Below are 24,286 nucleotides of genomic sequence, written 5' to 3'. Positions count from 1 at the left end.
TATATATATATATATAATGGCAGTATATATAGAAATTGATTCCACTCATAATCTTAAATCTGAAGCATATATTATCTGTGCTCAGCATCTAAAAACATCTGTTTTTCTCAGACTTCCCACACCACAAAATGTTTGTACCGAACATCAAAAATAAACAGAATAAACCCTCCCAACTAATCAAAATGCCATTGGACTGATGCCATTGTGGAATGGTTTCAGTGATTTTCTGTCTCGCTGGCAGTGGGCCAGGAAAATGAGCCCTTATCAGATCCATTTGATGGCGCTATATTTGGGTCTTCAATTGAGAGGGGCCAGAGAGCGAGTAGTAATGGTACAGACAGGAATAGCGGGCAGAAATAGCTGCCCGCCTGACTGGCACAATCAGTGGACTGCGTGTTGGATGGCTCGCTGTAATCATCGCTGCTTGGGCACAAAGGGAGGATGACGATAGCACATTAAAGCGCACTTACCATCGCACTACATCCTTCTGTTGTGTTTGCTTCATTCTCTGTTGGGGTCTGTTCAGCAATATGACACTCAAATTAAAAGATGTCTGTATGCTAGCCCAGATTTTCATAGAGAGTTTTGCATCCAAATTAATTTCTTGTGTGTGGGTGGCTGGCATTTGTTGCTTCTTGTTGTACTAGCAAGCACTGAATCCACCAGCTTTAACTGGTCCATAGGTGTGTTACTGTTCATTCACCTGCCTTTGCATTGTCGTTCTAATCCCTGCAGCCTATTAGAACCTGAAACCCTAGATTGAGACCAGAAAATAGAAAGGTAAAATAATCTACAGCATGTAGAAGTAGTGTTTTTGACCTCTCATTTCGCAAGAGGTGATGCAAAGTCAGACACATCAGTGCAATGGTAGATTTGGTTGTTTTTAAGAACTGTTTCCAATTGTGAGATTTCTAGAAAACGCCAAGAGCGACTTTAGTGAGTGTCAAATCTCTGACCGTTCCAAAGAAAAGGCAAATATGAGTCATTGCTGATGAGTCATGTGACCTTGACCTTCAATTTTGCTTATTTGGTATATTTACGATGGGTAAAGTATGTCTCATGGGTAAAGATGGGTAAAGATCAGTCATGGCCTATCTGTGCAGTTGTATTACTTAATGTGTATTGTTTGCGTGGATGCAATACTGAGCTGAATCTAAAGCTGAATTTGAGTGTTAAAGCAGGTGGAGATGTTTAGAGCAGGTCTGTTAGCAGCCGCCTGGTGTGATACTTGTGCCACGTATTAGTCTCCATGTGTAAGGATGACTCATCCCGTGCTGCTTGTCAGGAGTCTTTAATCTTCTTAAAGAGCCACTGCCTCAATCCTCTGATGCTGCATGAAACGGTCCGTCTGTAGTCTGATTTCATGCGTGTGAAACATTTTGTAAACGATTTTAAAGAATCTCTTTACTTTTCATTGGTAGTTTTGAGTATGTGCGCATCTGTGTGCAGGAGTGCTCTAGACAGATAAGTCCCAGTGCCCTGGTGTTTGCGTCCATCCACACCATCAGTGTTGGGAAAGCATCTTCGAAAGCTGTCAAGCTACCTAAATTAAAATACTTAAACTACGGTCAAGCTAAAGTAGTTGTACTGTAACTTACTAATTGGAGCTACTTAAGAGTGCAGTACAACACAATTTCATGACAACCAATCATTTGTACAAGGTGGTGAAATTATATGCTATTTTTTTCCGACTAGGATTTAATGGAAATGTAGGGTTAGGCTTAAGGATCGGGTCAGGCGGTAAAGCTTTATGGTTAGATTTAGGTTGAATTTGAGTTTCCTTTTGTTTCCTTCCAGTTTTCTAATTTCATACAAATTTAATTATAACAAATTCTCATGAGATCGAGCTGGAGATATCTTTGCATGCAACCATCCAGTTATATAATTTATAATTTAATTAGCCAAATTTTTCTGGAAGAACAACAATAAGGGTTTTTGAATGAATAAACAATTAGAGTCGTTGAATTAATTTGAATCAGGGTGACAGCTCAGTTATGGTACACTAAATACAACAACAGAAACTATGCTGAAAATGTTGTACCGAATATCAGGATTTGGCTAAATGTTTTGAATTAAAATGGCCAAATTCGTCCAATGTCGTGCACAGATTGGTGGCTTGTTTTTTTTTGTTTGTTTCATTTTCTTGAACCCTCTCTTGAACTCTTTAAAGTGCTACAGAATTAATTTTCTGTGTGAACGCACTAATCACAGTGAATACTAATACAATAATCCATAGAATACTGCATAAGTACACATTTTGTCACACTACACTGTTATTTGTTGAAAAAAAGTTGCTAGTTTTTACTGTTTTGAAATCAACTGAGCTGCTATCATGCTACTGAAAAATGCAGAGTTAAGGTAGTAGCATTGCTACTTTAAAGAAGTTACTCCCCGACACTGCACATAACCTTTCTTTTTTTCATGTTTTGTTTGGGTCCAAAGCTCCAGTGATGCGTGAAAGGAACATCGGATACTGAGAAAGATATCTGGGCTTAGTCTATCTGCCGACCCCCGTGAGCTCCGAGGTCTAATCTGAAGGTCGGCAGGGGGCTGTAAGCAGCAGCCCCATCTGCAGCTAGTCACCAGACCCCTGTCCAGCCCTGCAGACACGTTAGCATTTCATTTTCATAACACATCCTGCCAGAGTCTCGCCAGGTGGCAGCTACTATGCCAGCATGTGGGGAGATGAACCCTAGCAGGCTTTTAGCAGGAACCGATGCTATCTCACTAACATTTTCATTTATTTGTGAGGTTTGTTTTCCTCTTTCCCATCTCGTAAATCCGCTCGAGCTCATATGGAGGAAATTCAGTTGACACGGGGAAACGTCTGCCCATGTATTTTCAGTATACAGAATGTATACTGACTGTATCATCTGATAAAAAGGAGAAATGACCAATTATGGCATGCCATCTGTAGGTTTATATTTAGTTATAGTGATGTCATCTGTCTGAAAAACTCATATTCTCCATCTTCCTCTTGGTTTTTTTTAGCCTATACATTTACTGCTAAAAGACAAATGGCAAAACATCATATGTTCTGTGCGGAGTTATAAACATACAGAAACATACTTCTCAAACATGCAGATATACTGTACAGTTAGCACACCAAATGGTCTTTCAGCCCTTGGCGAGCTCATATAATGGCATATTCCAGGGGACTAATCAGATTTCTCATTTTGATTAAATTGTAACTCAATATGAACAAGGAGCTTATGTGGAGTGAGTCTGTGCAACAGGTGACCTATGGTAGCTAGTGGAAAAAAAGCTGGATCCTCAAATGCAGCCATTTTGAGGGGTCACTCAGAGGTAACCCTGCGATGACATCTGGACAACAAATCCAGAAATTCCTTCGGTCTAGACCACAAAACGCATGCCAGTTGAGGCGTTGTTTTTCAAAGCCATCTTCTGATTTGGATTGTGGTATCAGGAGCTGCTTGCAGACGAGCACAAAAGTCTGGTCATGCTTTGATGCCCTCTCAAACAGGTATCATCAAAGTGTCTTTCAACAGGTGCTTTTATTAACAATAAATATTTTGCTTTGATCTTCCCTGTTGCACCTCCCGTTGTTTACCAATCAGTCACCGTATAGAAGACGTTGTTGTGTCTGTGTGTTCTCTGAACACCTGCGATGACACAGGCCTGTTTCTCTTGGCTTTGAACACGTGCCCCCTTCCTCGCAGTGACCCCCCTTTTCTTCTCAGCGTTTCACCCACAGCTGTTTGTTTTTGTCACCCAATTTGCAGATATTATGCACACAAGTAGACCTTTTGTTCTCCTCGTCAAAGCTGTCCTTTATGTGACTGTGGTACAGAGTGGGTTGAGGACATTTCCCTGATTTCCTCCTTTCTCTCTGTCTTTCACCCTCCCACACTGTAAAAAGCGTTTTGTCAGATAGCCTAATGTGGTGCCATCTAAATTAAATGGTCTTATTCATGTCACAAATATAATTCATGATGACTAAATCAATCTGATTATATTAGGTTAAATCAACAAAAGTCGTTTTTAGAAAAATAGCACCAGGTTTTAAAATGTTTTCAGGTTTGAACCCTCCCTCTGTCTACCATTGGTCAGACAAATAGATTGCCCCGCCTCAAAGTTACATCATTGGTTGAGATTATAAACATAATATTTAAAGTAACAACTGTACAGTTTCACATTTTATAGTTAACTGCAGTAAGGTTCATTCAAGTTAATGCATTAGCTATCAAAAAATGTTATGGCATTCATTAGTCTAGGTTCATGTTGATTTATAAATACTGTTCATTTGTTATACATTCATGTTCTTTGGTCAGCAGTCTTATTTATTTCTTTGGTTATAGTATTATTTTTATACTTTATATATGATTGTAGTATTTATTAATGTTGAATTACCTTTTATTATTATATTTTCAGTTTTCATTTAAATTTCAGTTTGTTTTAGTAATTTTTTAATGTGTTTTTTGTCATTTCTATTAGTTTTTTAAAAAATATATTTTTTTAAGTTTCTGTTTTTTTTAATTACCAAAATATATTTAATAGTATTTCTGTAGTTTTAGTTAAGAGTAACCATACTCTTTGTAATACATTAACGTTACCGTTTACTTAAAATATTAAAATTGTATTACTAGATGTAAAAGGTAATGCTGTAAAAGTATTGTTCATTGTTAGCTCATAACACCTAAAGTGTTAACTATTGATAACCAATTGAACCTTACTGTAATTGATTTCATTGATTAGACCTCGGGGCTTAGTGAATGCTAATGTGTGGTTGATAAGTAAATTAAAGTTGAAGGCAAAGTGCTCAAACTAGACACGACGGTAGGTGAGGATGCACAAGTAGTGACACTTTGTTTGGGGTGTCAGAATCACTAACACATCCCATTGACAATTGTATCACATTACACATCAAGAGAGCTGCTGGGTATTCTCTGTATTAGAAGGGCAAGGTCAACGTAACCTTTCTTGTTAGGACAGCTGTAGTCAAACATAATAGACCTTTCAAGTGCATGGTATCTAGAGGCAGTACATGTATAGCATGTTTGTTTTCTCAGCTGCTGGACACAAGAGGGAGGGAGTAGGACTCATGATTACACTGCGCCAACATACATTGAGCTCTATAGGTCCATAGGGATGGAGGTGTTACTGTAAAGGGGCACTAAGAGGGATTTTATGAGCTGGTGAAAGATGTAAAGGGTCAATACATTTAATGTGTGAGGGATTTTTCCTCTAACGAACAGACTTTGGTGCCACTGTTGGTAGAGAAATTACACACTTCATGTCTTTATGCCTACTATTTCCATCTTCGTGACATATTCCCCTCTATTAAATCTACCATGTCTCATGTTGAGATCTTTTTAGAACACATGAGCTAATGTTGTGAAAACAGACGTATCTATTTCACTAAGTGACGTCTCATCGACTTGCTGTCTGGTGCAGTCTGCTTGATTATGCACAGGTATGGATCTGTCCGTACTCTCCTGTCTTATGAGGGACCGGCTCACAGAGGGCATAATCTGAGACTAGAGAAGGAGCCCATGTTAGTGTATCACCTTTAGCCGCCTGTTGAACAAGGGCAGGAAGATTCTAGCTTCTAAAATGGGGTTTATTGATTTTTTTTTCAATGTCCTTTATCAACATTGAAGTTGCTGTTTAAGCCGTGATGACGTGCTTACCACACATGCTCTACACACAATGTTTAGATCTCATTCATGCATTTATTTCTTTTATGTATATAATTTATTGATTTATGTTTTTGACTATATCTACCATATAAGAAAGACAAAAGCCTGGAAAACAGTGTCTGAAGCTTGGATTGCTACATATATATATATATATTTTTTTTGTCTTCATTTCAAGTACCAAAACAAGACTGATTTGCAAGCAAAGATACTCTTTTCAGGAAAAAAAAAAGTGTTTAGATGCTTATTAAAAAGTATGAATACAAATTGTTTGGAACAGTATTTGTTTTTAAGTGTAACTCAGAAATTTAACCTGAGTGAAAAATAAATATACTAAAATGTATTTGAAATACATTTATTTCATGCTAAATATACCACAAATACATACTACACATTTACAATATATATATATATATATATATATATATATATATATATATATATACTTTATAAAAATTCCCTGCAGTTGTACTTCTAGTATGCTAAACTGGTATACCTAAAGTCTGCTAAATTGGAACAGCTAATTTTGTACTTAATGCATTTTAATTGTGCAGAAAGTAGTGCTGAAGTCCAACTAAAGATATACTGAAGTATATTCGATTGTGCTAAAGTGGAACTGCTACAAGTATACTTTAGGTACACTTTAAATATCTTAGGGTGCTTTCACACCTGTAGATCGATTGCTTTGTTCCGAAACAGGGATTAAAATGATTACAATGTTGCTTTTTATTCTTGGTGCGGTTCGCTTTCACATGGCAAAGTTTCTAAATGGACCAAATTTGTTAATGCAAGTCACGCGCGAGTAAACTGTTGTCTCATTGGTCAAAGTTCCACGGTTTATTTTCCGGGATTCCACTTAGCTGTCACAGCTGTCATCCGTCAGGATGGAACAATAACAGCTTTTTTTTTTTTTGTAGCTGTCCTTATATTAATTTATCACTTTGAGCAGGAGTCCAGGATTCATCGGGAAAACATTTTTAAAATGCACATACTAGGAAGAAGAGCAATAAGATGGCATTATAAAATAAAGTGCGCTTTTTTATTTTGAATGGCGAAGACGTGCTCACCCACAGACATTCACAGGTTCATTTTGAAGTATTAGCAAAACAACAAAGCTAATGCTTTTCACAGAACTTACGTAATTACCCATCATAAATTGTGATATAGCCTGGTTCATTGGTCCGTTGGATCGGATTGCTTTCTCACTACAACCGATCCGCTCCAGAGTTCGTTTTCAATCGAGCCGAGACCACCTCGTTCAGGTGATCTCGGACCGATTGTTTTGGCACGGATCCGAGCGCGATTGCCGTGTTCATATATGCCAAAACGAACCGAGCTAAGGGGGGAAACGCGCCAGGTTCCAAAACAACGAGCCATGTGTGAAAGCACCCTTAAAGACCGATATTATTCAAAGATCCTACAATCCTCATCAGTAGTGACATTAAAACACATTTTAGGCTTAATATTAAGGAATGTTTATTGTGCACAAGTAGTACTCCAAGCAAGTAAAGTTTAATTATAATTTTCATATAAGTAGCCTAAGTATCGAGCGATATGTCAGTAAATATGTTAATAGAGTTGAACTATACTTAGTATGAAATAAATGTATTTTAAATATATTTATTTTTTAATAGCGTAGTTATATTAATGAAACAATGAAAAAAATTAATCAAATTTATCGTTCTTGATATTTCTACTGGAAACCAAGACAAAATACTTATTAAGACAAGGTTTTTTTTCTAGTGTATTGGGTTTGGGTGCAGTTGACACACAATTACCGTCAGTGCTGCTTTCATAAAGGGCAGACCCGCCCTCATATGATCTATAATTCACAGAAGTCTTGCCTTCCCCGTGGTGACGAGTGAACTCCGATGCAACTGAAACTGAGAGGCTCATATCACCTGAACTACAGAGCCGATGTGTGTTTACCGCCATGTGTCATATGTCATAATTTATCATCCTGCAACAGCGTAGATACCCTGAGATCTGCCAGGTTCAAAGACAAAGAGCTTTGACTGTTTTGGACGTCTACCCTGAGGCAAAGTTTACCAGTGGGACAAAAAAGCCCTGATAAAGACAATAATGGAGAGAAAGACACAGGGAAAAAAAGCAAGTGTAACCCAAGTACCCCAGGCCGGGTGTTATGCCGTCTGTCAATGCCGGAGTGTGTTTTTACGAGGCTGTGGTCAGACAGCATAAAAAGCCCAGAAGCGGTAAAACTGCCACAGAAATCACACTCTGTGTTTTAATAATGCCACTTAGGCACAGACTCTTGTGCAAAAATAACAGGGAGTGAATGGTATGCATTCTTCCACACGAGACCCTCCACAGGGCAAAGGTTCGAGGGGACCCAATGCTTGAGGTTTCAAAGAGGGAGAACATCTCTGTTTCCAAGGTTTTGCGGCAGATGAACGCGAATCTCCACTTTGAGAAATCTGCATCAGCGCACTAGGCTGTCTCTAGGTTTTTATGCATCCATTTAACTGTACTTTTATATTAAACGCTTTGCATTGCTTTGTCCTGCATCAATTCACTTGAAGAAGACTCTCAGTACTTAATGACTGACACGGCATATTAACAGGAATCTCTGAGAAATGGGACTTGTAATTGAAGTTAATTTCCAGATGTTGGAGTGAGTAGAAGACATCAGCATATTAGAATGATTTCTGAAGTATCATGTGACACTGACAGTTTACCACCACAGGAATAAATTCCTATATTGAAAAAAATACATTGAAATAGAAAACAGTTAATTTAATTATAATACTATTTCACAGATTTTACTGTATAATGTTTCAATTGTACCTTATTTTTGATTAACACTAGAACCGCCACGGGGTAAATTTAACCCGTGGCTGTTTTTAAAACGTACTTAAAAGATTTTTAATAAAACATTCAAGTCTCCCAGTCACTGACTTTTACTAAAATTGTGTGATTTACAATCCCCTGTTGTTAAAAACTGTTTTGATAAAACCAGATCAAAAAACGGGGCATTTATACCAATAAGCGCCAGCACGGGTCTAATTTACCTGCTATGTAATGCCTGTATGTTCGCGCTGTCAACGAGCCATGTGTGAAAGCACCCTTAAAGACCGATATTATTCAAAGATCCTACAATCCTCATCAGTAGTGACATTAAAACACATTTTAGGCTTAATATTAAGGAATGTTTATTGTGCACAAGTAGTACTCCAAGCAAGTAAAGTTTAATTATAATTTTCATATAAGTAGCCTAAGTATCGAGCGATATGTCAGTAAATATGTTAATAGAGTTGAACTATACTTAGTATGAAATAAATGTATTTTAAATATATTTATTTTTTAATAGCGTAGTTATATTAATGAAACAATGAAAAAAATTAATCAAATTTATCGTTCTTGATATTTCTACTGGAAACCAAGACAAAATACTTATTAAGACAAGGTTTTTTTTCTAGTGTATTGGGTTTGGGTGCAGTTGACACACAATTACCGTCAGTGCTGCTTTCATAAAGGGCAGACCCGCCCTCATATGATCTATAATTCACAGAAGTCTTGCCTTCCCCGTGGTGACGAGTGAACTCCGATGCAACTGAAACTGAGAGGCTCATATCACCTGAACTACAGAGCCGATGTGTGTTTACCGCCATGTGTCATATGTCATAATTTATCATCCTGCAACAGCGTAGATACCCTGAGATCTGCCAGGTTCAAAGACAAAGAGCTTTGACTGTTTTGGACGTCTACCCTGAGGCAAAGTTTACCAGTGGGACAAAAAAGCCCTGATAAAGACAATAATGGAGAGAAAGACACAGGGAAAAAAAGCAAGTGTAACCCAAGTACCCCAGGCCGGGTGTTATGCCGTCTGTCAATGCCGGAGTGTGTTTTTACGAGGCTGTGGTCAGACAGCATAAAAAGCCCAGAAGCGGTAAAACTGCCACAGAAATCACACTCTGTGTTTTAATAATGCCACTTAGGCACAGACTCTTGTGCAAAAATAACAGGGAGTGAATGGTATGCATTCTTGACCCTCCAACCCTCCACAGGGCAAAGGTTCGAGGGGACCCAATGCTTGAGGTTTCAAAGAGGGAGAACATCTCTGTTTTTGCGGCAGAGCGGCAGATGAACGCGAATCTCCACTTTGAGAAATCTGCATCAGCGCACTAGGCTGTCTCTAGGTTTTTATGCATCCATTTAACTGTACTTTTATATTAAACGCTTTGCATTGCTTTGTCCTGCATCAATTCACTTGAAGAAGACTCTCAGTACTTAATGACTGACACGGCATATTAACAGGAATCTCTGAGAAATGGGACTTGTAATTGAAGTTAATTTCCAGATGTTGGAGTGAGTAGAAGACATCAGCATATTAGAATGATTTCTGAAGTATCATGTGACACTGACAGTTTACCACCACAGGAATAAATTCCTATATTGAAAAAAATACATTGAAATAGAAAACAGTTAATTTAATTATAATACTATTTCACAGATTTTACTGTATAATGTTTCAATTGTACCTTATTTTTGATTAACACTAGAACCGCCACGGGGTAAATTTAACCCGTGGCTGTTTTTAAAACGTACTTAAAAGATTTTTAATAAAACATTCAAGTCTCCCAGTCACTGACTTTTACTAAAATTGTGTGATTTACAATCCCCTGTTGTTAAAAACTGTTTAGATAAAACCAGATCAAAAAACGGGGCATTTATACCAATAAGCGCCAGCACGGGTCTAATTTACCCGCTATGTAATGCCTGTATGTTCGCGCTGTCATTTTTGTGCCGCTTATGTTCTAACATAGTACATTGCTAGGCAACGCCTTTCACTCACTGAATTAGTGGTTATCAGTTTCATAAATAAAGACAAAATGAGTAAAAGAAGGTGATTTATGAATGCTGAAGAGGTTTAAGAAGCACTAAATGCCATGAGCGATGGAGAGTATGATGGTGGGGAGATGAATAAAGCGTCCTGTCGGCTCAGCATCTGATGGCAATCAGTATAGGCTATCATATTTAGATCTAGGTTTTAGGTTATCATATTTTATCCTAATGTTACTCATAATTGTTCAAAATTTGGATTAATTTTTTAATTTTTGTTTTGCCATTTCTATCGTTTATTGTTCGCTTCTGTGTTGCTATTTATTCTAGTCTGCCTGTTTCCTGAAGAAAAAAAACTTTTTTTTTTTGATTACCCGAAGTTTGTTGGTGTTCTTCTTGTATAATTTAAATTATAAATGATATAACTAATCAAATTAATAATTAATTAGGTGAAGCTGTGTGCTTGAATTTGTCATCGCATCATCCTATGCAATGTGGTGAATTAGGCCTTTTATTGCTCATTATTGTCTATAGGCTATTTTAGTAATTTAAATAACATAGGTTATCTTAATATATTGATTAATGACATTGTATTATAATAGCCTATTACACCACCCAAATATGTATTTACTTCCGTCTAATTCTCTTGTCAGTGCAGGCTTGTTTAGCTTAATATTGACCGTTATGAAAAGTGACTAGTGTAGCCTGCATAAAAAAAGCCTTGAACATAAAACATCAGGACAAAAATATAGCTGATGACTAGACATAATCATTTCATGACTCTAGACACTTCTTTGTGAAGACAGTAGCATAGTACAGTGAAATAATATGTTCTTTAGCCATTCAAAAACAGCTGTCATGTGCGTGGGTAAAATTTACCCACTGGTGCTTTTAGTTATACAGCGATCTCTGGCGGTTCTAGTGTTAAATATATGCAGCCCTGGTGAGCATTCTTTTGACACATGAACTGTTATCAAACTAATTAGATATGTCTTAAATGTCACTTAAAATGGTGACACCTAGAGAGTCATTTGAACACTTTACTGTTCATCATGGAAAGACAAGTAAATAATCTCGTTCTACAGTATGATGTTAAAAAGCTGCTAATGCTATGCAACTAGTGAAATGTCAAGTACAAGGAGTCAATAAATCAGTATTTCTAAATTTCTTTGGGAATAACACTTTCTCTAGCATTTTGTCAAATTTGTTTTTGTGAAACAAAATGTCAATCAGTGACAGCAGTGTGAGCTTTTTCATGCTGTATTTTTCTATATTATGCAAGCCGTTTCATAAACTAATTTTATTTGAGAAAATACATGGGAATATTTGTACTTTTAAAGGTCCATTTGTCTCTCGAGACGAGACAAGTAAACTGCAAAGAAGGTAGATGGTAATTAAATGGTTTAAAACTGAAGCCAAAAGTTGACCTTTAAGGCACATTTAAGTTCATGTTGATTGTCAACTACTATTTATGGCTTAAATTTTGTCAGGGAAAAAAACTAATTCTAACAAACAATCCACCTGACTTACATAATGTATTTTTAGAATTTTATTTTAGATTCATATTCCAGACACGCTTGAAACACAGACACACTGAGTGAACAAAAGGTGAAAGAACATTTGGCCTTTTTCCTGTGTTTGTGGAACATGTCACTGATTTCCTATGTGATTTTACTCCAAAACTACTCACTCACTCTGAATGAACGTAAAACTTTGTGTCAGAACATTGTTAGTCTAATTGGAGGGAATTTCCCCCTGTACAGAATAACACACACTGCCATTTTGCAGTCCCTGTTTGAACCAAATTCCTTCATACAAATAAAGTACTTTTTCTCTTTTTTGCTTCTGTTTTATGGTACTGTAGGTGCTTGCAAAAGCACCTAAAGAAATAGTTCACTCATACATGAAAACTCTGCCTTTAATTACTTACCCTTATGTTGTTACAAACTTGTACAACTCTGTGGAGCAAAACAAGGAGAAATGTTGAATATTACACTTGCACTTGCTGCTTGTACTTTTCCATACAATTCCAATGAATGGTACTGAAGCTTTCAAGCCTGAAAAGGACCTAAAGGCACATACAATAGACATAATAGAAGTTAACGTAAAGCTTCAGAAGACATTAAATATGGTGCATGAGTATGGACCTCTTTTATGATACTTTATGGTGTTTTTGGTCATTTTAGAGCTTGAGAATCTAAGTCTCCATTCACTCTCATTATATTGAAAGAGATATTCCTTAAAAATCCACAAAAAGAAGTCATACAGGTTTGGAGTAACATGGGGGTGAGTAAATAATGACAGAACTTAAATTTTTGGCTGAACTATCCCTGTAGATGCAAGCATTGGTTTGCCTGCAGCTTGTGTAGGAATAACGGTGGCAGGGTGTGTCTGTGTGTGAGAGCCTTCTTTCACTTTCCACAAACAGAAACATAATCTCAGCACCTATGAGTCACTGTACTTCTTTACCCACCACATCGTCCTCTTGCTCGCTGCTTTCCCCCCCCCCCTCTTTATAGGAGATGGTCGGGGAAGTGATAAATTCTGTTTGTCCTCTCTGCAAACTCAGAGAGAGTCTGAACTGTGTCTTTTTTTACTTTCATTGAAAGGGTTTTTGGAGACGATCAAGTATTTTATTAAGATTACTCTGTTAGAAGTGGTGGGATACTGCACCGACGACGACAAACAGAGGCGATTGAGATGAATTAAGGCAAAGGAAAGCTCTCCTGATTTAAAAGTACATCATTTTTCATTAAGCTCCTCGCTCTGTTTATTTGCGTGCTGCTAACTTTTCCATGGCTTTAATGGACACTGGATGAAAAGAGTCTTTCATGTGGAGAGAAATGAAAAAGGCAGCGGAAAACCAAACACACACTCGGCCCAGAGTAACTGTATGTGTGGAGCTGTGCTCGTGGAGGGAGTCTTACAGTGGACGGGACATCCATACGGCTCACAGAGGCAAGTGTGTTAATGGCAAATGAGGAATTTTGGGGTTTTCTGTTTGATTTGGCCCAAATGACAAAATGATAATTTCAGGGTTGGAAAATAATTAGGCCTTGAGCAAGTGATGAAAGTCTTGTTGACATTATCACACAAGTGTTTCTTGCTTGTGATCTCAGCAAATACCACTTTGTTGTGTTCCATCTTTGTGTATTTGTTCTTGAAGTGATGTGTTCACCTTTGCTTTCTGACGTCAATGACGTATAAGATTGTTTATGGGAAAAATATTTTTACAAATGTTTTTTTTTAAACACATCAAGTTCCTAGAAATGTATTATTTGTTCAGTGGTTTTGAGTCTAAAATTTAAATTGGACTCCAAATGTCATGCAATAGACCCATCCAGTGACTAAAAAAAAAAATCCTTACATCTGGAATACATATGAATGTGCAGTACATCTTAATCATTGACTAAAAAAAAAAATCCTTACATCTGGAATACATATGAATGTGCAGTACATCTTAATCATTTTTAGAAAAAAATAATACTGACATCTGGAATACATATGAATGTGCAGTACATCTTAATCATTATTAGAAAACAATAATACTGAGTTCATAAATATCATTACATTTTGGGGCGTTCCACCACATGATATTTTACTAAACTAACCTTGCATGTCTAATTTCTGAATGCACTGTCAATATATTGTCTGAAAATATTATGTGATATTTTAAGACTTTCTGACACACAGTCATGAGGATAAATGATATCATGATATCATTTCCTGTTTTATGCTTTTTTGTCTGAATGGTAGTCACACCACATGACTTTTGATTTGGTGGTTTTTCAAAATTAGTTAAAATCATACTCATGGTAGAAAAGCTGTATTCGAGTCATTGTATGCATGCATTTTTTCATGTATTTTAGAATTATCTAATCGATAGGACAAAAAAAGACCCAAAAACCTTCTTGACACCAAAATCCAGTTTTCAACTTGCTCCTTGGGTCCAACCAAGTGATGGAAAACCCCATTTAGCTTTTTGCAGAGTGATGTATTGTGAAAGGGTGTTTCCCCCGGATGGCTGATCACCTTGCTTTCTTTTCTGCCCTGTTTTTGACAAGACGAGTGGACTTGGGCACAGCGGGGCTGTTTGTTCCCTGTGTGGAAAAGTTTTTATTGCCATCCCGAAACAATTGCCATTCCCTGAGGCAAATTGAGTGTGGAGGAGGGCTTTCGTCTCCCCTATATCTTTTATGACTTTAAATTCCTCTCGTCTTTCAAAGGCGGCGGATCCGATGATCTTGGGTGGGCCCTTGAATGACTCTTAATGACAGAGCGGAGGCTGAGGCGGCGATGCACTCGCTTATCGGCCGAAAGTGAGAAGTCTTTGCTTTCCACCACATTAATTCTTCACAGCGGATTAGAGCGGGAAAACAGTTGACCATTGCCACTTATTCTTCAAAGCAGGATGACTTTATTGGGTTTCTCACAGTCAAATTACTGGCATTTTGCTATTATTTGACACTGTTATTTTGTCCCGGGTTCTGGTTCTTTTAAGGCCTTGAATGGCCACAGAGCAGTCAAGAGTGAAATAGTTCCCTTTTTCAGTAATGTAGACAAATATAGTTCTTATTTTGGTTAGGTGGGGTGCAGCATTACATTTCCTAACCATTTTAGGGAAGGATATTTCAATGGATCAAGTCGTTGATAAAGTTGCATCCATGAGTGGTGATTTGAAAATGCTAATGATAATGATTGTTGCTTACTTAATTCACCATATTAAGGTGTAACTAATTTAATACAGCAGGAGCTGTGAATGAGAGATGTCCCAGGCTACGCAGCGGTGTGTGTGTGTGTGTGTATGTGCGGGTTTGGCCGGACAGAGAAAGGGAAGTGGCACAGGAGGGAGGAGACCGTGCATCACTGCTCTACAGATCCTGATGTGATAATGGAGTAATAATAGCAGGCCTGCCACCACCCATCTCCTACCTCATCACTTTTTCTCTCTCACTTTCTGTCTACGTGTCCCTCGCTCACTCCACCATTTCCCTTTTCCCGTTTCTCTCTCCATCTCAGCCACATCAGTCTGCTCTCGCTGCAGAAATGCTACAGTAAAAACCTGTTCATTGGTTAACTAAGTTAGTAGTGAAAAATTATATTAGATTAAATTTTTTCTACAAAAGATTGAAGAAAATGTGTTTTAGATTTGTATAAGTTGTATTTTATATAATCAATTATCTTATTTAACAGTATAAACCTTATTTTATTATAGAAAATAATGTTTATATATTATATTCAACAAAAAAAAACACAAATGTACTTATATTTAGTAAACAAGTCAAATGTATTTGAAAGTATTTTAGATATATTTTCATTGTTTAGTAAAAGATTGTTTTCGCAGAGTCACATTTAGTTACATTAAGTTATGTTTTATTTAAATAGTCATGTTTCTTCTTACTTTTCATTATCATTCGGGTGTTTTATTTTACATTTTGCTGTTTAGCTCATGCTTATTGCTTTATTTTGTTTTATTTTAGTGTCATATTTATTTTATCCTTCAGTCTTATGGTCATTATTATGCTTTTGATTCTTTAATTCATTATGTGGTTATGTCGTTATCAGACGTTTTTAAGATACTAAACCCATTTTACTGGTTCAAGTAAATATTATATCAATAATGATATGTATCATTATGAAGTATAAAATATGCAGGCATGGATCCTGTAACACCTGAACATTATCACTGTATTTTCCAGTGAATTTCTGGCAACCACAGCTGCAAATTTTTTTATTATACACTTTAACCAGATTTTTGACTTGAGATAAAAGCAGCAGGACAGAATTTCCTTCTCTGTCTTCCTTCTTACACACACCAGCAAATAATATAAGCATGCTGTCAGGTCAGTGATATTCTTGATTATTTCGCTGTGACTCACGTTGTGTCTTTATAAACGTTTGTCGGCATGTGTTATGAGGATGACTAATTTCTGTCATTGCTTTCAAAGGGCAGCACAATTTTTTGATAATCTCATGGCAATGTACGGCACATGGGGCTTTTCATTTGTGGCTTGTTTCTTTTTACGGCTCCTTGCATCTTGAATGTTACGTTTTTAGTGACTGAAACATGGCTTAAAACAAGAGTAAACAGACTAAGAATTAAAAAAGAAACATAATCCCCTGTAAATATAGCCATTTCATGCAATAATTGGTTTAGGCCTGATTTCCATACTGCAAGATGAGACTTTAAAGCATCTTTCCATTGCTCAAATCCCAAAGCATTCCTTCCCTCCATTAGCTGTCTATACTCTAGAAACCATTATGCAGACTTTGCTTTTTGGAGAAGAGAGAAATGTGATTTTCCTCTTATTCTGAAGATTATCAGAGGAGCTCTTTTAAGGGAGGGAGGTTTAATATGCACAATATGTTATTTCCTCTCGCTCTCGTTCTACCTCGCTGGAATGCTCTTCCCACTCCGAGCTATTGCTTGAGCTTCTCTTTTCCTGCGCGGCTCTCTGATAGTCTTCAAAGACAGCATTGATGTCTTATTCAACCTTCTGAAAATGCCATTGTGCTTCATGGATGGTATTTTTGATGGTATTTGAAGCCTGTAAATAATTTTGTGGTGTGGTTTGTTTGAGCTTTTGTCTACATGTCAGATTGTGTCTTAATTAAATTAAGAATTGAAAATCTGGGATGCTAAATTAAAAAAACAATAATTAAATAATAATTATTTATTTCAAGGTCACTAATCAAATAAATTTGGACTTTCTAAATGTATATTTTTTGGTTCAATCTGACACTTCATTATTATTCTTTACTGTATTTTTCAATGTTAAAATATAATTTTTTAATACAAATATAAATATACTATATAAACGACTGTTCGTACGTTTGAAGATTTTTTTTAATGTTTTTGAAGGAAGTTCACCTATTCTTACCGAGATTGCGTTTATTTGTTAAAAAGAGTAAAAACAGGAATATTAAGACTTAAAATTATAAAATTACTGTTTAATATATTTAAAAATGTAATTTATTCCTCTGATGGCAAAGCTGAATTCAGCAGGCATTATTCCAGTCTTCACTGTCACATGGTGCTCAAGAAACGTATCTTTTTATTATCAATTCTAAAAACAGCTTAATATTTTTGTGGGAACCCGGATACATTTATTTCAGAATTCTTTGATGAATAGAAAGTTCAAAACAACATTTGTTTGAAGTAGAAAGCTTTTATAATATTATAAATGTCCTCACTCTGCTCATATAATATATGTACAGTATATTCAATTTTGGACCCCACTGCATATGTTATTAACTGTATGAAATTATTCAAAACCATTTTGTTTTTCTGTTTCAGTTGAGTCCAGAGCAGCTGGTTCTTCTGTTGGAGTTTCTTCTAGAGGAAGCAAAGCTGAGTCTGTCCACGCTGAGACTCCTTCAGACCACTTATAACCTACAGGCCCAGGATGCTGAGGTAACCAGCACCCCTACATATATTTCCACACCACACCGCTGCACTGGACTGTTTACTTCACCTCCAGACCTGCTCCCAGCATCACTACTGCTTATCCATCTATTGAGACTGTCTACTATTTTGTGGTCTCATCAATTACATTAAATTCTTGGTTGAGACAGTCAGGAAACTAAAAACATCTGTTTTATGGCTTCAGCGCATTCACATCATTGCCTATTAGTGTCTTAGTGGTTCATAGTTGTTGAAGACTGATCCCTTTCTTTGTAATCTTTTCAATGTTGAAAAATGGTTTGTTCTGTGCAGAGATGAGTAACCATTTTTAGGAGTTTGGGGGCGGAGAGTTAAGAAGAACTATTTGAAAAAAAACAATCATTATATTTCATTACATTGCACAGGAAAAGTGTTCTTAATACCTTCATTTCTTTTGCTGTTTCCTCTCCACACCTTTTCAAATATTGACTAGAGGAAGGCTGAACTCATTTGTCATGTCTCCACCAACACCTCTTATGTTCACAGCTGAAAAACCACACCAATCCATCAGTCTTATTGTTTTATGTCGCTCTCATTCTAGAGTTTGTATACTGTAACACCAATACCAATGACATTTACTCTTTTACCCCACTGAATAAGTTGTTTGCATTTATTTGTAAGTAATCTCATCATTCTGTTTAAGATAGAGAGGTTTCGAAAATATCATGTCTACTTGAATTCCCTGAAACCTCCTCTTACTTGGCCGTATCAGACGAGTGCGAGAGAAGCTATCTGATTTCTCTCAGATTATGTGGTGATTTTTCTTCTTAAGACTTACAGCGGTTTCGGGCCGAACGCTAACCTCTGTGGTATTTGCCTCCTGATTCAATTACTGTCCCGGCAGCCAATTAGGCCACTTTGTGATTCTTAGTCAATTCAGAGGAGGCCAGCTTCTGTTTGGGAGCAAAATTTGGCAGGCCAGCAGTGACTTGCCACAACGTTCTTTTGAAATGAAGCACTATTTGGCAGCGTGAAAGATGTAAGATGATACGAAACGGTGACCACAGTAAGTCCCAGACTACCACAGTTAGTTTCAAACTGAGGCCCAATGGGAGGTTTTCATCAAGACCTTCCAGGAAAAACAAAAGGCACTCTAAAAATAAATCAGGTTATTACTACCACATGCCCCTCCCTCCGTCCCACCCGCACTCTGGCTTCTTTTCTCCGCTGCTGCTCCCAGGCTCCGACGGTCATCTTTTCTTTCAGACAGATTTAATTCTCCTAGCCATTTTTTACCGTCCTGAAGCACCGTCGCAATTTAGTGTTTGATTTTTCTTTTGTGAATTGCTGCTGACACATAATTTTCATGTTTTAAAATAGATGCGAAGCCTTATTAGCTGTGCATAATTATTAGCACTGTATGAAGATTGCTTTAAAGTCACAATAAAGTTAAGAGGTGTGGTTGGCGCCACTCAGTCTGTGTGGGTCATGACTGGGCGTTGTTCTCACATAAGAAATGAATCACTGGATATTTCATAATTAGTGGTGCTTGCAAAGGCAAACATGGCCATTAATATTGCTCACAGTAAGGGTTAGGGATTTAAACAAACCCCTAACCCTGAGTATTAAAGGCAACTCGTCATGACTCGTCTACAGACATGAATTATGTCTCTGAGTGTGTGGCTTGTTGAAGATACGTGTGCTATTTACTCCTGTAAAGCCATCAGACTTATAATTTTCACCTGGCATGCAGTAAAATGGGTGGAAACATCCTGTATACTTACTTTGATGGAGGTTTCTGAGCCATACCTAGCGCTCAGAATATCACTTGGAACTGGGAATGGGATCTTTTGACTGAACCCGCTCAGAACACCTTAGCAACTGCATAGAGATGTCCTGGAAACCACCTACAGCATCTTATTGTGGTCGTTTTGCACAGGCAAGCACCACTTGTTTCTTTGGGGCTTTTTTTCCCTCATTTTCTTTAGAAACGGTCAGAATTTCATTTGTTGAATTTGACTCGAGTTGCTGTATTTAAAGTTCACTCAAAAATGAAAATTCTGTCATTAATTACTCACCCTCATGTCGTTCCAAACCCGTAAGACCTTCGTTCATCTTCTGAACACAAATTAAGATATTTTTGATGAAATCCGAGAGCTCTCTGACCCTCCCATACACAGCAATGCAACTGACACATTCAAGGCCCAGAAAGATAGTAAGAACATTGTTAAAATAGTCCATGTGACATCAGTGGTTCAACCTTAATTTTACGAAGCTACAGGAATACTTTTTGTGTGCAAAAAAAGCAAAAATAACTTTATTCAACGATTTCTTCTCTTCCATGTCAGTCTTCGATGCGTGTTCAAAAATATCTTAATTTGTGTTCCAAAGATGAACGAAGGTCTTACGGGTTTGGAACGACATGAGGGTGAGTAATTAATGGCAGATTTAAAATTTTTGGTTGAACTATCCCTTTAAATGAATTATAACACTATGGTGCATTTAGAAGAATACTAGCGGTTCAAATTTTGGACACGGGTTTTAGTTAATACGCCTTCAGTACAGCCTCCATTCCATTACACAATATCGTACTTCACAAGCCTGCGTAGGAGTTTTTCAGATGTTTGAACTGTATTTGGGATGGATTCCACCTAGATTAAGCATGCCAATCAGGAGAGAATAGCACCTCTCACTCGTTGGTGCGTCATGTGTGCCGTGTATTTCGTGCGAGCACAGGCAAAAGCGTGAGGGCTAAGCTTTGTGGTATGCTGTTTCATGTGAGGACTTGTGTGTGTGTGTGTGTGTGTGTGTGTGTTGCGCGTTGTGCGTGTGAGTGTGAGTACCATCTGTCGGTCAGGCACACTGAACGCATTGTATCACAGCTACTCTCAAAGCCCGGTCGCAAAGTTCACACGGACAACCATCCAGGAAGAGAACGATTGATAAAAGGCATATCAGAAATCTGGATGTGCATTGTGTGTGCCTGCAGCCAGGACAAAATCACATGAATCCAAACATGGGCTGCTTGATTAGAGATCAGATGACACCCCTTTCAGCTGAAAAGCATTTTATTGGAATCTGAACAATATGAAACACTGACATAAAACACTTTTTTCGATTAGCATATATACTAAAGTATTATTTTGTTCATAAAACCTGTATGCACACATTTTCAAACGGGTTGCACTTATTTATTCCTGTTATGTCATTTATTCATGTGATGGTAAAGCTGATTTTTCAGCAGCCATGACTCCAGTCATCAGTGTCGCATGATCATTCGGATATCAAACATGCTGAAATCAACATTTGCGTTTCTAAACATTTTTGTGGGAACCGTGACTTTTTTTTCAGGATTCTTTGAGTAAAGAGAACATTCAAAACATATTTTACAGTGTTAGCAGAAAGTGTAAAAGTCTTTACTGTCACTTTTGATATTTTTTTAAGTTAAAAGCAATTTTATAGTCAAGTCAAGTCACCATTATTTATATAGTGCTTTTTACAATGCAGATTGTGTCAAAGCAGCTTTACAGTATTAAACAGGGAAATAGTGTGCCGTATAATATAAATATACAGTGGTGTGAAAAGGTTTTTGCCCCCTTCCTGTTTTTTAAATTTTTTGCATATTTGTCACACTTAAAAGATTCAGATCATCAAACAAACCAAAAATATCTTGATTATCCCCAAGACTTTTGGGCAAATATTCTGTGGACTGATGAGACAAAAGTTGAACTTTTTGGAAGGTGTGTGTCGCGTTACATCTGGCGTAAAACCAACATAGCATTTCATAAAAAGAACATCATACCAAGAGTCAAACATGGTGGTGGTAGTGTGATGGTCTGGGGCTGCTTTGCAGCTTCAGGACCTGGACGACTTGGCATAATTGACGGAATCATGAATTCTGCACTCATGAATTCTGAAAATCCTGAAGGAGAATGTCCGGCCATCAGTTTGTGACCTCAAGCTCAAGCTCAAGCGCACTTGGGTTATGTAGCAAGACAATGATCCCAAACACACCAGCAAGTCCACCTCTGAATGGCTCAAGAAAAACTAAATTAAGGTTTTGGAGTGGCCAAATCAAAGTCCGGACTTAAATCTGATTGAGATGCTTAAACAGTCCATTCATGCTCGAAAACCCTCCAATGTGGCTGAATTAAAACAATTCTGCAAAGAAGAGTGGGCCAAAATTCCTCCACAGCGATATGAAAGACTCATTGCCAGTTATCGCAAACACTTGATTGCAGTTGTTGCTGCAAAGCGTGGCACAACCAGTTATTAGATTTAGGGGGCAATTACTTTTTCACGTAGGGCCAGGCAGGTTTGGACACCTTTTTTCCCTTAATAAAAGAAATCATTATTTAAAAACTGCATTTTGTATTTACTTGCATTATCTTTGTGTAATATTAAAATTTGTTTGATGATCTGAATCTTTTAAGTGTGACAAATATGCAAAACAATTTAAACAACAGGAAGGGGGCAAAAACCTTTTCACACCACTGTATATATAAAAAAGAAATTCTGAAAGTGGTTTTAAAAATGGCACCCCTGGTTTTACTAAAAGATTTTGCTCTGAGATGAGAGCTCATCTTTATGAGGATGTGTTTGCATCTGTACAGGTGCAGAAAGTCCTTATATGGTGATTTGGGCATGTATTATGCTAATTACTGTGGGGACATCCTCTCTTGTTTAGAATAATCCTTTTCTCTCAACATTGGATTGAGAGTAATGTGTGTGAGAATAATATGCACCTGGAAAATTAGTGTGGGAACTTTTTCTGTACACAATTATTAATGAATGAGACCCAGTAACTACTACATAAAACCCAATAACCATTTCACTATATGAAAACTACCAGAAAGCACAATCAACATTAACCAAATAACTTTAATTGTACAGTAATTAAACTCTGTAGTCATTATTTTTGTTTTCTTTGTGCAAAAAAGTATTCTCGTAGCTTCGTAACTTTACAGTTGAACCACTGATGTCACATGGACTACTTTGTCGATCATCTTGGTACTTTTCTGGAGCATGAACGTGGTAGTTACCTTGCTGTCTATGGGAGGGTCAGAGAGCCCTCATATTTCATCAAAAATATCTTAAATTGTGTTCCGAAGATGAGCGAAGGTCTTGTGGGTTTCGACCAACACGAGGGTGAGTAATTAATGACAGAATTTTCATTTTTGGGTGAACTAACCCTTTAAGGGTTGCACCCTTGACATATTATTTAATATTGCATCACTGGTGATAAATGTCCCGAGGTATTTATCTGGTTTGGACGGAGCCTCTGTAGTCCCGCCATCTGCTGTATCAGGAAGTCCGTGTAAGGCTGGCGTATCTTTATATCAATCTCAATGTGCACGTATCATGTCACCATGTGTCCAACATGGCTTAACCTACTTGTTTTAAAAGGCACGTATTGGGATATTAGCTTGTGCATGATATAAGCTTGTGCATGCATGGTTACGGGTTTTCGTAATTGAAATTACGTGCATGTGTGCCGTTGTGCCCTCCGCTGTGCCCCGTATAGACCTGGCAGCTGCAGAGGGGATCAGAATTGAGCTGCATTCCTGGGGAGACCCCTGAGGCAGGACAGCTGCAGTGTGCCTGCCTGGGTCTCTCTCTCCCCCTCTCTAGAGACGCAGTAATTACACGGGACATTCCACAATTTATTACTGCAAGCATACGTGTACATGCACACAGAAACGCTCCCACAGATGCAGAGTGTAATCACTGATGCTCAAGGCATGTTGCTTCAGTTTGCTGTGGGCACACAGGGGTCAGCCAATAGTGATCAGGCTTGATCTTGATTTAAAGGAACAGTGCACCCTATTAACCATTATCTATTAACCTTGGTGTCTTTTGAAATTTGTATGATTTTACAGAATGCTCAAGCTGCTCTTTTCCATATAATCTCTTATGTCCGGTTATACGTACTTTCCTTTGACACCCTATGCAAAAAGCAGTTAATAAACAATATCTGGATGATACACTGCATCTGCTGAAATTCTGAAAGGTGCAACCAGTGGACATTTTGCTATCCCATCAGGCTACAAGCTCTAAGAAGCCGTCAGATTTGAGAAGTTAACGAAAATACTTGTAATTGAATATATACACTAATGTTTAAAAATTGTGTCTGTGTTTTTCAAAAAAGGCTCCTATTCCTATCCAAGTCTACAGTTATTTAATTTAAAAAAAACTGTAGAACAGTAATATTATTACAGAATAACTGTTTTCTCTTTTAAATTATAATTTATTCCTGTAATGGAAAAGCTGATTTTCAGCAGCCATTACTCAGAAATCTTTTAATTTAAAATTTTAAAATTTTAATATGCTGATTTGGTGCTCGAGTAACATTTCTTATTTTATATATATATATATATATATATATATGCAAATCTTCCCCAAACTTATGAATGATCGTGTGTACATAAATGTAAGCAACTTAATG

General features: G+C 37.3%; 1 protein-coding gene across 1 annotated transcript in view; it reads left to right on the top strand.

Annotated features, from left to right (window-relative positions):
• Positions 1-24,286, top strand: part of aopep (aminopeptidase O (putative)) — a 105,046-nt gene that overhangs the window by 63,511 nt on the left and 17,249 nt on the right. The window contains 1 exon segment of the mRNA XM_016295443.1: positions 17,755-17,871. Within this exon segment, the coding sequence (XP_016150929.1) occupies positions 17,755-17,871 (117 nt within the window).

Source organism: Sinocyclocheilus grahami, unplaced genomic scaffold (assembly GCF_001515645.1).
Source record: "Sinocyclocheilus grahami isolate Dianchi unplaced genomic scaffold, SAMN03320097.WGS_v1.1 scaffold336.1, whole genome shotgun sequence".
NCBI classification, from domain to species: Eukaryota; Metazoa; Chordata; class Actinopteri; order Cypriniformes; family Cyprinidae; genus Sinocyclocheilus; species Sinocyclocheilus grahami.
This window is presented reverse-complemented; position numbering and strand designations above follow the sequence as displayed.